This window comes from Dama dama, chromosome 26 (assembly GCF_033118175.1).
Source record: "Dama dama isolate Ldn47 chromosome 26, ASM3311817v1, whole genome shotgun sequence".
Taxonomy (NCBI): domain Eukaryota; kingdom Metazoa; phylum Chordata; class Mammalia; order Artiodactyla; family Cervidae; genus Dama; species Dama dama.
In genome coordinates this window covers 55,570,486-55,583,800 of record NC_083706.1, presented here as the reverse complement: position 1 = coordinate 55,583,800, position 13,315 = coordinate 55,570,486, and the positions used below count along the sequence as shown (strand labels likewise).

The 13,315-nt window shown below is 52.3% G+C and overlaps 1 protein-coding gene across 7 annotated transcripts in view; it reads right to left on the bottom strand.

Annotated features, from left to right (window-relative positions):
* CCR6 (C-C motif chemokine receptor 6) overlaps positions 1 to 13,315 on the bottom strand; it is a 37,346-nt gene continuing 24,031 nt past the window's right edge. For 5 of the 7 annotated variants that reach the window (XM_061130123.1, XM_061130125.1, XM_061130127.1 and 2 more), the window contains 2 exons: positions 3,423 to 3,532; positions 5 to 3,324 (listed from right to left, as the gene is read on the bottom strand). In XM_061130123.1, the coding sequence (XP_060986106.1) occupies positions 2,206 to 3,324; positions 3,423 to 3,431 (1,128 nt within the window). In that variant the 5' untranslated portion in view covers positions 3,432 to 3,532 and the 3' untranslated portion in view covers positions 5 to 2,205. The other 2 variants (XM_061130121.1, XM_061130122.1) reach the window with 2 other exon arrangements.

Genomic DNA, 13,315 nt, shown 5'->3' with positions numbered 1-13,315 from the left:
AGCAAGAAAAAGGATCCCATTTGTTTAATGAAACAAAGTACATAGCAAGTTTGCAAAACATCTTTATTCTTTATGGCTGAAATCTGAGAAGAGTTATTGCGTAAAGAGGCAGGCTTCACCCCTCGGGGGCCAGGTGCAGAGGGGCTGTGAGAAGCTTCTGTGCGGGTTTAGAAACACACTTCCCCAGATGTCATCAGGGCTCAGGTCAGACTGAAAGAGGCATCTGAGTGACACCTCCTCTGCTTTGATTTCTAGAGTCACATGGTAACAGATTTGAAAGACATGGGACTGCTGAACACCTGGGTCTCCCGTCAGAACCCTGAGACTGGAAGACGATTCCTACTTCACCCACAGAACAGTTTTATTTTGCAAAGTGAAATCCATGTTTTAAAAATACAGACTTTGGATCTTAAGAAATCCCATTGAATGGCATATAGAGACACAGCTGAGGCTTGCAAGAACAGGAGGAAGTTTCAAATAACATGCTGGTCAGCATTAACCATGTCAGTATCTTTGCAGTTCATGTCAGGACCTTTCTAATACACATTTATGGGGGGGTGGGGCAGGGAGGTTGTTTATTTTTGGCCATGCAGCTTGGGGAATCTTGGTTCCCCTATCAGGGATCAAACCAAGGTTCTCAGCAGTGAAAACAGTGCTAACCACTGGACCACCACAGATTCCCGCATTTGTGTTTCCATAAGATGTGTTGATACTTTCCCACTTTGTTGGCGGTGGTGGTGTTCAGTCACTCAGTAGTGTCCGACTCTTTGCAACCCCATGGACTGCAGCACACCAGGCCTCCCTGTCCATCACCAACTCCCGGAGCTTGCTCAAACTCATGCCCATCGAGTCGGTGATGCCATCCAACCATCTCATCCTCTGTCACCCCCTTCTCCTCCTGCCTTCAGTCTCTCCCAGCATCATGGTCTTTTCCAATGAGTCGGCTCTTTCCATCAGGTGGCCAAAATATTAAAACACTTTCAAAATTTGAGTCCTATGAACTTTCTATGAAGTCAGAGAGAGTTGTTAAAATCTGATTTTGCAGTTAACTTCAGACTTCAGGTAACACTTCACAGCAGCAGAAACCTACATGACCCTAGTTCTCTGCCAGCTAATTTGAAGCTCGTCACGACCAGACTCCACACGTCTCTCTCTAACACCGCAATGGAAAGGAACAAAACCCCTTTCATTATTGTCTCAGTAGTTTCCTGGTTTCTTTTTTTTTTTTTTTTTAAGTATTCTAAACAATTTAATTTTTTAAAACTAATTTTTAAAAAAATTTAAACAACTAACTCAAACTGGAGTTTGCCTGGTAGCTCAGTTGGTAAAGAATCCGCCTGCAATGCAAGAGACCCCAGTTCAATTCCTGGGTCGGGAAGATCCCCTGGAGAAGGGAAAGGCTACGCACTCCAGTATTCTGGCCTGGAGAATTCCATGGACTGCGTAGTCCATGGGGTCACAAAGAGTCGGACACAACTGAGCAACTTGCACTCTTGCCTGTCCTAGAAGCCCCAATTTTATTATGTTTTGTTAAACAAGTGTTTATTAAGCACCTTCGTCTGATTTTTAGAGAATGGCCATCGTGGAGAGAAATACAGCACACTGTACTTCCTGGCGTCCGTGACGACCACAGCTGCCTGACCCCTGGGGCCCCGCATCACCAGCACTTACGCAGCCACCTCTTTGGTCTCGGAGCTTGTTTTTTCTTCTGCCCTTTTACAATCTCATGCAAGTTGAGTGCATCACAAGGAAATGAGAAAAAGCTCAAGCCAGCCTGTTTTGCTGCTCTGATGACCAACAGTATCCATGGGGATGGTAAAATGTTTAATCTTTTGCCTAAATGAGTTATGTGAGGGTTTTTGATGGTTGCTCCTGTTTCCTTTTGTTTTTAAGTCGTGGGATGTTTTGCAATGACCAGAAATTGCGGTTGAAGGCTTCCTTGCGAACATTCCTGAAAGTGTTCCCGCTTGTAAGCAGTTCCCTTTCATCCAGCGCTTCCCAAAGCCTGCTTTGTGGAATGCCAGCCATCAGGGACAGGGGTGCAGGGCATCCCCGGTCTGGTGAGCTGGGGGTGCTCCCTGTGGGAACCCCCCGGCACCCGGGGCACCCGCGGCCCTGATCCTGCAGGAAAGACCCCACTCGCTTTTGCTTCATTTCCACGGGCCCTGTGCATTTCCATCCTGTCTGCGCCGAGCCTGGGGGGCGTCACATGGTGAAGGAGGACGGGTTGTCGTTGTCCGCGGTCTCGCTGTTCTGCCGGGAGGTGAAGGTGTCCGAGTGCAGCCGGGAGCACGAGAAGCCTGGCGCCTTCTGCTTCCGCCTCACGCACCACAGGTCCTTCATGATCTTCAGAAAGTAGCTCCGAAACTTCTGGCCGATGAAGGCGTAGAGCACGGGGTTGAGGCAGCAGTGCAGGAAGGCCAGCACCTCGGTGACGTTCTTGGCGTAGCCCAGCAGCTTCTCGCCGCTGCACGAGCGGTCCGTCCGGCCCAGGTTCACGGCGGTCACCAGGAGCACCATGTTGTGCGGGATCTGGCAGGCCAGAAACACGAGGACCACCGCGATGATGACGCGGATGGCCCTGTGCCTTTTCGAGTTCTGCGCCTGGACTAAGGTCTTGACGATGAACGCGTAGCAGAAGATCATGAACACCAGCGGGACGAAGAAGCCGAAGAGGAGCTGCAGCCCCAGCATCAGCAGCTTCCAGCGGATGGGCTCGGACACGGCGTGGTACCGGGGCTCGCACACGTCGCTGCCCTGCAGCTTGTACTTCTGGTTGAACGTGAAGGTCGAGCTGGAGATGAGGACAGACACCACCCACACCGCCAAGCAGATCAGCTTGTGGTGCGCCAAGGCTCTGGAGCGGAGCCGGAAGGACTTGGTGGCCTGCACGATGGCGATGTAGCGGTCCAGGCTGATGCAGGCCAGCAGCAGCATGCCGCAGTTGAAGTTGACGGCGTAGATGCCCCGGGTCAGTTTGCAGATGGTGTTGCTGAAAATCCACTCACCGGTGGCGTGGTTGACAGCCCAGAAGGGGAGGGTGAGGACAAAGAGTATGTCCGCCACGGCCATGTTCAAGAGATAAACGTCCGTCATAGATTTGGCTTTCTTATAAAAGGCAAAGGTGACAACCACCAGAATATTGCCCAGGAGACCACAGACGCATATCAAGGAGTAAGCTACCGGCACGAAGAGCCCGGAGAAACTTCTGACCTCCTGCAGGGAGCACAGAAAGCTGTCATCATCCAGTAAGTAATCCGAACTGTTAGCTAATCCAAAGTAGTCCTCATTTGAATCGTAGATGTTGGTGGAATTCATTGGTTCCTAGAAAGTGAACAAAGACAGAGCCAGCTGCAGTGTAATTTTCTAGGAGTCAACTTGACGGATATTATCCTCCTGGCCAAAATAACAAGGATGCTCACCCCTCTCATCCTGGTGCTCGATCTGGGCAGAAAGGCTGGGCCTGGAACAGAAGGCAGCAGACTTTTCACCTCCTTTGGCTCACAGTGGGGAGAACAGGAGAGACGTGAATCTAAGGAGGAAGGAAAGCAGAATGCAGTACAGTTGCATATTCTCGGAGAGCCAAAGAGTTAAGGAAATAGAATTCTTCCCATTTCAACACAAGCGTGTACAGCATGCTATTTTATACAGAAATACTCATTTAGAACTGGTGTCTGTAACCGCTTTCCATGGAAGGCCAGACAGTAAATATTCTAGAATCTGTAGGTCATGTAGTCTCTGACATCACTACTCAGGTCTGCTGGTGGAACCTGAAAGCAACTTCAGACAGCTGTGTGAATGAATGGGCAGGCCAGCCGCTGGCCATGGGCTGTGATAGCCGATCCCCGATCTGGAGTGTAAAAACAGGTGATACCAGCAAAACCAAGGGTTCAATCTGCAGAAAAATATTCTTGAAGAATTCAGTTTAATTACATTCAACAAGATGCCACTGAACAAAACCTGCAGAAGGGTAGATGTTGCTAGGATACTTAGACTTTATAGTCCTTGCTTGAAAATATTATATATAATTTTAAAGACTGCATGGCTTCCCAGGCGGCACTAGTGGTAAAGAACCCGCCTACCAATGCAGGAGACACAAGAGACCTGGGTTCGATCCCTGGGTCGGGAAGATCCCCTGGAGCAGGGCATGGCAACCCACTCCAGTCTTCTTGCCTGGAGAGCCCCATGGACAGAGGAGCCTGACAGGCTATGGTCCCTAGGGTCACAAAGAGTCAGACATGACGGAAGGGACTTAGGAGCCACAGATGTATCCAAAATACAGTCTCGCTAGCAACCGCTGATCTGCTGGAGCCAACACACCCTAATCTTCGGAAACCAGGCTTCAGGGAGGGAGGCTCAGGCCGGCGTGGTCAGGGAAGGCTCTGTGACTGCACAGGCCTGGGTCCCTGCAGAACCAGTCCCTGGCAGGTGACCACTCGGGCTGAAAAGGAATGCTGAGCCCTGCGTGTTTCTGAAACCCCTGGCTGGCTGGGTTGGCTTGACCGCTGCTAAACAACCCCGGTGGCCCTGAGGATGTGCTGGGGATGCCAAGAGGGGAGCTGCAGGGCTCCAGGCTCAAGGAACTCACCGGGAGGGGGGTGCAGGCTGGAGCGGGGCCTTGCAGGAAGGCCTGTGGAGTCCATCACTTTGAAACAAACAGGCAGAGGGGAAAGAAGGATTCGTTGCTCTTCCCACACGCCCTCATCCATCTTTACCTGGTGTGGTGCCTCGTCCTGGTTTGTTATCCAGCCACAGACGAAACCCTGGACGTCTGAGACTCACGTGGAACGGGCGTTCCCTCTTCTCCTGCAGCTCCCCCCCACCGGTGGCCCAGGAGGCCAGGAAGAACAGAAAGGCCAGCCTTGGAGGCTCAGGTGGAGAAGGAGGACCCTGCCCCGAGCCCATCTGGCTGTGCCTGGCCCGTCCTTGGCTATGGAGGCCACACTGATCTTGGGGGAGGGATCCTGTGTACGCAGAGGTCACCCTGGAGGGCTTCCTGCACATGCTTCCTGCATCACGTGTCTCTCCCGCTGCGGCTTCCTGACCACACACAGATGGCCTCAGCCCCCTCCTTCTCTGCTGCCCGGAGCCCGAGCCTCGGCACTGCCTGCTCCCCGCTCTGGACGCGAGGCCGCAGGGACACGCGGCTCCCCTCTGCACTTCTACAACCGCCTGCAGAAGGCGCGCAATCAGAGCTCCCATGTTGCAGAAGCAAATGAGGAGATAAGCAGCCATCAGATCACCAGATTAAACGTATCAGACGAAATATGACCTCAAGATTTGTGCTTCCGGCCATGAGGGATTAGCAGAGACCGCGTGCCCTGCTGCATCGAGCAACCGAGAACGCCCACAAAGTGCATCAAATCCCGGCTTTCAGACGCTGGGTGACGGACGGGGACTGTGTTCCCTGCCCGGAGGACGGTGAGGCGGGCAGTGGTCTGAGCTCTGCGCAGCCCCCTGGTTCTCACTGGGAGCCGTTCCCATGTGCAGAGCAGAAGCACAGTCCAGAGAACGGCCTCTTCCCAGCGCTGAGGAGACAGGCCTGAATTCAGGGAGGTGGGCGGATGAGAGAGGGGCCCCCGCACAGACAGACAGGGGCCCGCAGAGCCGTCCTGAGAGCATGGGGTGCACGGCCAGGGGAGAGCCCCCAGAGGGGGCGTGGGGCTGCCCGCAGAGGCCCCGCAGGCCGGAGACAGGCCTCCCGAGGGCAGGGCGGGGCTGCGACAGACAGCCGACGGCCCCCACCGAATTAAACCTTCTGCGTTTATCCCAGCCCAACACTCTCACAGACTTTTTTTTTTCCCCTGTCCTTGTTGAACTGCATTTTGAAAGTGATTATTTTCCAGTGAGAACTATACTCTGCCCCCGTTGTTTACTTCTTCGGGAAAACACTCCTTCATGGCCCTTTCCTTCGTTCCAGAAAGAAGCTCAGAGAGCGACAGCCTCTAGGACCACCAGAGCCTCTGGCAGCTGGACACCAGCTGGGATGGTTCTGAAGCTTTCCTGAGGTGAAGGAGATTACACACCGGCACCCTCGTCTGCAGCCTGGTTTCCCTGGACTGTGACGCTTTCCTCCTCTCTCAAGGGAGGGCACCGGCTGGAGGGCCCAAGCCCCGGGGCCCCCTTTGCCTGGCAAAGCAGTCAGAACTGCTCCTTTCTGCTTCACCCAAAACTCTGTCTCTGCATTTTTGTTCAGCACCAGTGAACAGAGGCTGGTGTTCGGCATTAGCAGCAATCATGACCTTCCGAGTTCTGGGGCCCTGGGAGAATCCTCAGAAGGGAACCATCTTAGGAGTAACAGGGTTAAGATAAGCCAACCTAAAAGCCTCTCCGGACCTGCCAGGACAGAGCCTGAGAGAAAGTCACAGATGAGCCATCTGACTCCAATCATACGGCTACCTTCAGAATGAATGAATCCCCAAATTAAAGATAGATGACAAAGTTCAACCTTCAACATGTGAAATTCATAATGTCAGGTGCCCAACAAAATGTCTAGACCACTGTAGGTTGAATGCTTGCAGCTCCCCATGGTTCACACGCTGAAGCTGAGTCCCCAGGGTGACCGTGCGAGGAGATGAGAGCCCGCCCCCGTCCCCAGGGGATCAGGGCCCTCGTAAGAAGAGAAGCGTATGAGAGCCCACTTCCTCTCCGCTCGCCATTCTGCGCGGACGCCGTGAGAAGATGCAAACCAGGAAGCAGGCTTTCATCAGACCTGGATCCGCTGGGGCTCTGACCTTGGACTTCCCAACCGCTAGAACTGTGAGAAGTAAGATGTTTGTTGTTGAAGCCAGTCAGTCTGCAGTAATTTGTTATTGCAACTCAAACTGACTAAGGTGCAAACCTTCAAAATGACAGGAAAGTGACTCGTGATCTACACAAAGAAACAGAAAAATGGCAGAGATGATGGAATTAGCAGAAAAAGATACTCTGGCAGCTACTACAAATACACTATCCGTCTGGTAGTCACTCAGTCGTGTCTGACACTTTGCGATCCCACGGTCTGATCCTGGGATAAATGCAATGGGCTTCCCAGGTGGCACTAGTTCTAAAGAACCTGCCTCCCAAAGCAGGAGACGTCAGAGACATGAGTTCCATCCCTGGGTCAGGAAGATCCCCTGGAGGAGGGCATGGCAACCCACGCCTGTGTTCTTGCCTGAAGAATCCTGTGGACAGAGGAGCCTAGCGGGCTACGGTTCACAGGGTCACAAAGAGTTGGACATGACTGAAGCCTCTTAGCACGCACGCACTATAAACAGACTGCACATGATCAGGAAGGCAGAGGAAAGCATAGACATGATGAGGAACGCCATGAAAGATATAAAAAGACTAAAGAAAGATCCTGAAGATGAAATGCACAATGTGTAGAACAAGATTACACAGACTGGTGACCTCTCTGCTGGTCCAGGGGTTATGGCTCTGTGCTCCCACTGCAGGGGGCTCAGGTTCGATCCCTGGCCAGGGAACTAGATCTATAATGCCTCTCAGGTGCAGCAGGAAAAAAAAAATACACCAATGGGGATTAACATCAGACTGAACTCTGTTGACACGCACAAAGCAATTGTGATTCTATATCCCAGCAACATTTAGAAATTGAAATTGAAAAACAAATTATCATAGCATCAGAAAGCATGAAATCAAATATTTATGGATACATTCCCCCCTTATCCATACCCTGAAAACTATAAAACGTGGAGAGAAATTAAATAATCTAAATTAATGGAGATATATGTTTAAATCAAACAGTTCAATATGATTAAAATGTCAGTTCACTCCAAATTGATCTACAGGGACAAACAAACCCAAGTGAAAACGGTGGCAGGGGTGTTTGTAGAAATGGACAAGGTAAATTTAAAATGGTTAAGAAACTCAAGGGATTTAAAATAGCCTAAGCAACTTTGCAAGAGAGAACAAACCTGTAGGACTTACAATACCTGATCTCCAGACTTGCTACAGAGTTACTGTAGTCATGACAGTGGGGTGTGATAAGAGAATAGACCCATGAAGCAGCGGAACGGAAGAGAGACTGAGTTTTAACTAAAGGTCCAAAGTAATTCAGTAGGAACAATAGTCTGTCCAGTATATAGAACCAGCACGGCTGGATATTCTTGTATGAAAGTTGATCTGTACCCCTTATCTCATACCATAGGCAAAAAAAAAAAAAAAAAAAATCCACATAGGTTATAGATCTGTATGTGAGAGCCAGAAGCACAAAACACCTAGAAGAAAACACAGTGGATAATTGTCATGCCCTTGGGAATGAAGGCGATCTCTTATATGGATTGCTGAAGGCATAGACTGTTAGAGAATTGATAGATTGTAACTCATCAGAATTTAAGACTTCTGCTCTTTGAAAGACTTCACAAAATGAAAAAGACCACTGAATGGGGGGGGGGGGGATGTAAATTTATATCTCATCACTGTAGCCAGCATCTTCAAACACTTACAACTCAATGACAACTCAAGAAGAACCAGGCGTAAGATTTTAAGTCGATTCCCCGAAGAAAACACATGGATGGCAAAAAAGCATGAGAAAAGGCACACCAGGTCCTTCATTACTAGGAAAATGCAAATTAAAACTGCAGTGAGAAGTCATTTCACACTCACCAGACTGGCTGAAATCAAAAGGGCAACTGTGGAAGAGACAGCCACGGGCGTCCCACCCAAGCGGCGGGGCAGTGATGCCGAGGCCCGCTCTGAGAAAACAGGGCCAGGCCTCTCTGGTCACACACACACACACACTCACCACTCGAACCGCGAGGGACCCCTGCGTTCACCCGAGAGAATGAAAATGAAAGGCGTGCAGTCATAGGTTTGTTCTTCACGGCCCAGGCTGGAAGGAACCCCGGTGCCCATCGGCTGGCAAGCAGATATGTAAATGGTGCCCCAGACACACACTGGGCCCCAGTCCACGGGTGGCCAGGGGCTGCTGAGGCCCGCTCCGCATGCCCAGAGCACCAGGGCATTTTTCTGGGTGAAGAACTTAAACGTGTATGCCCAGGTTCTGCGTTGTTGCATTTATACGGAATTCTAGAAAAGGCCAAACGACGGCGGTGGAAGCCCAGTCGGTGACGGCTGTGGGTGGGGAATGGGGAGAAGGGGCCAGCCGGAATGGCCCAGGGGGCCTTTCTGAGGTGCCCAAGATGCGCCCCGTCAGGATGATGGCTGCTGGCAAAGCCCACTGAAGGCTGGCTTTCAGACTGGGGGCATTTACTGCTATCAGTTATGGCTCAAGCGGCTAATAAAAACAGCTGCACATGGTTCCACATAAACGCACTGATGCTGGCGACAGGTCCCCACTGAGGACAGAGCGGGTTGTGGGAGGTCTGTGGGGAGGAAGGACTAGAGACGACCCCAGAAGGAGGAAGAGGGACAGGTTGAGGTGGGTGGGGGTACAGGTGCTCGGGGAGGGGCCTGAGGCAGAGCAGGAGTGGAGACCCCGTGCTGCGGGAGGCCAGGCGGGGACCGGGGACCCAGGGGGAGGCCAGACCCCTGGGCGTCCACACGGGCCCTGGGTGGGGCACCCTGGCTGGGGCGGGGTCAGTTACTCGTCCCGTAGGCAGATGAGGTGGGCAGCCCAGCTGAAATGCGGCCAGGGAGGCCCCAGCGCACTGGGCCCAGCCAGACCACCACTTCGGGAAACTACTTTTTAACTGCACTGTGATAGATAATGATGCTATCTATCTGTTATTATTAACAAGGATAACAGTCAGTTCAATCAATGATTGTGAAATGTCTACTGACACTGAGCATGCAAAGATGCATAGAACGTAAGCTCCAGCTTCAAGAAGCTATCAGGTGAGCCAATCGTTATGAAACGGCAGCACTGGCGGTAACAGCGGGGTGGGCAGGGCAAGAAGGGCTTTCCTCTCAGCGAAGAGAAGGCCTCGGTCGGGAGCGGCTTTGTCGTGGGTGTTGGTAGAGGGTCTGGGCCAGACCTTCAGGCCACTCTCGGGGACACTCCCAGAAGAGACCTTAGAAGCTGGGCCAGAATTATGTCTATTCCTGAGTGAGTGAGTGAAGTGCACGCTCAGCTGCTGTCGGGTCCGACTCTCTGTGACCCCACGGACTGCAGCCCACCAGGCTCCTCCGTCCACGGAGTCTCCAGGCAAGAGTACTGGACTGAGTTGCTATGCCCTCCTCCAGGGGATCTTCCCAACCCAGGGATGGAAGCTGCATCTCCTGCATTGGCAGAGGGGGTTCGTGACCCCTGCACCATCTGGGAAACCTTGAGACATTATTTTAATTTCCTTTGATTGACCCTTTTTCTTCCCTAATTAAAATGGCAAAATACACCAGAATAACCCACATCTGTAAATTCCATATTTTTCAGGGATAGTGTTGTACACCTGTTGGGAATAAGCGTCATTCAAGTGTGGATGATGACGGATGCATCACTCTTGTGGTGAAGCTCAGTGTTCTTGAAGACACGGCTTTCGGGTCCTCGTGTGTACCGGGCACGAGCAATACCTGGAAATGATCCAGCCTGCCCCAGACCACCGTCCTCATCACAGAAATCATGTCAACTCTGCGAAGGAATCGTGTTGGTGACAGACTGGCCCAGCGTCACCACAACGGGCAAAGAACCTTTCTTTCCCCTCAGGTAAATGACCTCAGATCTTGAGCAGCAACAGTCAGCTTTTTGGAGAAGGATTCTGTTCTTTCTAACAGAAGCACTTTCTGTTGTTCTTATGAAAATTGGTAAAAACATTAAGACTGTTAAAAGGAGACATTTCTGTACCTTCTTTAATGAACAGAGAATAAAACAGACATGAGGAAATTTGACATGACCACAATAGGAAAGTGAAATAATGCTCAATACGTGTTAAAAGTAACTGATGTTCAATTCTTAGGCCAAGTCATTGGAAGGTTTGAAAAGAGGTGCGCGATAGTGTCGCCAAGTCTACAGTGGTCACACTTACAGAGGAATTTAGAGTTGCGCCGTGGGAAACATGGCTGGCCGGAAGCAAGGGAAGCCAAGCGGCGGTGATGGTGAAGAGACCCCATGCGTCAGAGCGGGGTGCTCCTCTGCAAGGATGGGGGCCAGGGAGGGGTGATATCACTGACCACCTGCAAAGTGGCCTTTAGAGAGGGTCTAGGTTTACACCTCCCTGCAAAGGGCAAGAAGGCAGCCAATGAGTAGAGATGGTTTCCAAAGAACTGACCAAACGTCAGGAAGATTATTTGAATGGTTTGGCAAGCTTGGCATGAGCTGCCGTGGGGGCCAGCAAAGCCCAGGTCAGGCGCAGTGGTCACTGCTTACGGAGCATGAGGCGGGTGTGAGCCGGGTCAGACCTACAGAATCGGAGTCTCTGCTGGAGTGCTCTTTGGAGAGGAAGGGGTGAGAGCGGGTGCCCCTCTCCTCTCCAGCTGGGGACCGTGGGGGCAAGATGGGCTGGAACCTCGGGAGGTGCCTTTGCAAGCGGAGGGTCTGAGTGAGGAGCTCTGAGGCAGACACCCCCGTGTGCCCTGAATGTTTCACCACCAGTAAGCCTGGAGCTGGGGCTGCTGGAGCCCCGTCCACGCGAGGGTGTGGGGCGGGGGAAAGGCAGCTTCCAGCCGGGCAGTGAGCGGGTAAAGACGCGGGTGCCCGGAGGATGGTGTTTTCACGTGTCCTGCTCATGGCAGGAGCCCGCGCACGCCTGTCTTTTGAGCCATCAATGCAGTTGGGCATTAGATGAGCTTGAGAGCCTGCTCAGGGCGGCCGCGACCGCTCACCCCCCTTCACAGCGCCTCTGGGACCCTAACGCGCGTTTGTGTGAGCGTCGCGGCTTCGTCAGGGAGTCCAGCCTCTAACAGCTGTGTCGCTGGAGTTTAGATCAGCTTGTAAATCAGTGAGCTTAGATCAGTGAGTCCCTGGGAGATGTTCTGGCTGCAAAGAAAGCCGGGGGGGAGGACGGGCCAGGGAGAAATGCTTTGGGGTCAGTTTTGGGAGCTGCCACCTCCTGCCTCCTCCTTCTGGAACGTCCCCTCCGGTACCAGCTGGTCTCCACGCCAGGCTGCAGTCAGGAGTAGACGCGCCCTCAGAAAGTGCAGGAAGGGGAAGGCGAACCCCTGCACCAGTCCCGATGGAGTCGCCTCTCATCGCGGACACACAGAACCCAAGTCAGGCCACCGAATGGCTTCTCTTCCTTTGGCAGAGGCACGCAGTGATAAGCTGAACCTTTGCATGACTTTTGCACTGAAGCTTTGCGGCCATAAATGAAAAGTAGACGTTCCAGAACCCCAGACTGAAGGAGCCTCGGGGAGCAGGCCTCTGCCCTCAGTTGTCACACTGCAAAGACTGGAGTGTGCTACTAAATGAGATCAACATCTTTAACACGGTGTTCACAATGCTACTTTACATTTCATCACAGTTAAGCGACGTGGCTGCCTTGGACCACTGGCATTAGGTACCGTGTACTAAAGAAGGTACCTCGGAAACTAACAGCTAATTGACTACCTCACTCAAGAATGCAAAGAACACCTCACTGTACATGCGTGTCCTCAGATCAGAACGGCTGTGCAGAGGGCCGTGGTCCTGCCCCCTGCCCAGCTGCTCTCATGCCCACCAGAGGCTGCCCCCGCTGCCCCCTGGGCCTCCATTGCACAGAGGCCTCTTCTCGGGACTCTGAGGGCTTCGGAAGCCTCCTGGTCACAGGCAGAGGACAAGGACGGGGAACGGCTCAGGTCCTCAGCAGGCATCGTCTGCGCTGGGACCGGGTGACCAGGATGGGCTCGCAGGGAGGCAGATTACTGGTCTGCTCTCCACTGGGCCAGATGCGGGTGGGGGCAAAGGGAAGCAGGATACTGGAGAGGAGAGGGGAGGGGAGTGGGAGGAGCAGGGAGGGGAGGGGAGGGGAGGGGAGGGGAGGGGAGGGGAGGGGGGAGGGGAGGGGAAGGGAGGGGAGGGGGGAGGGGAGGCGGCTGGAAAAGCAGAAGGGGTGGGCAGCAGGCCGCCCTCAGCCTTTGGCCCCTCTGGCCAAGGGCAGACTCTACCCGTGAAAATTAAATATGCAGAAACATTAACAACATTTATCAAAGTATTATCAGCAAGGAAAACTTAAAGTTTTGATTTAAACAAATTAAACAAGTTTAACGGTTTGCTAAAATTAAAGCAGAAGGTTTTCAATCTGTGCTTATTTTCATAAATAGTGATGGCCCCCAAGACAAAGAATGAGAACAAAAGGTATGCGTGTGTGTACATGTGTGTACATGGTGAGTATACACATGCACGTGCATACATGTGGGTGTAAATGTGCACACATGTGTGAATGTTACATTGTGTATAGGCATGTGTGTGTTGCGTGTTACATGTGTGTATAGTATGTGTGTGTAT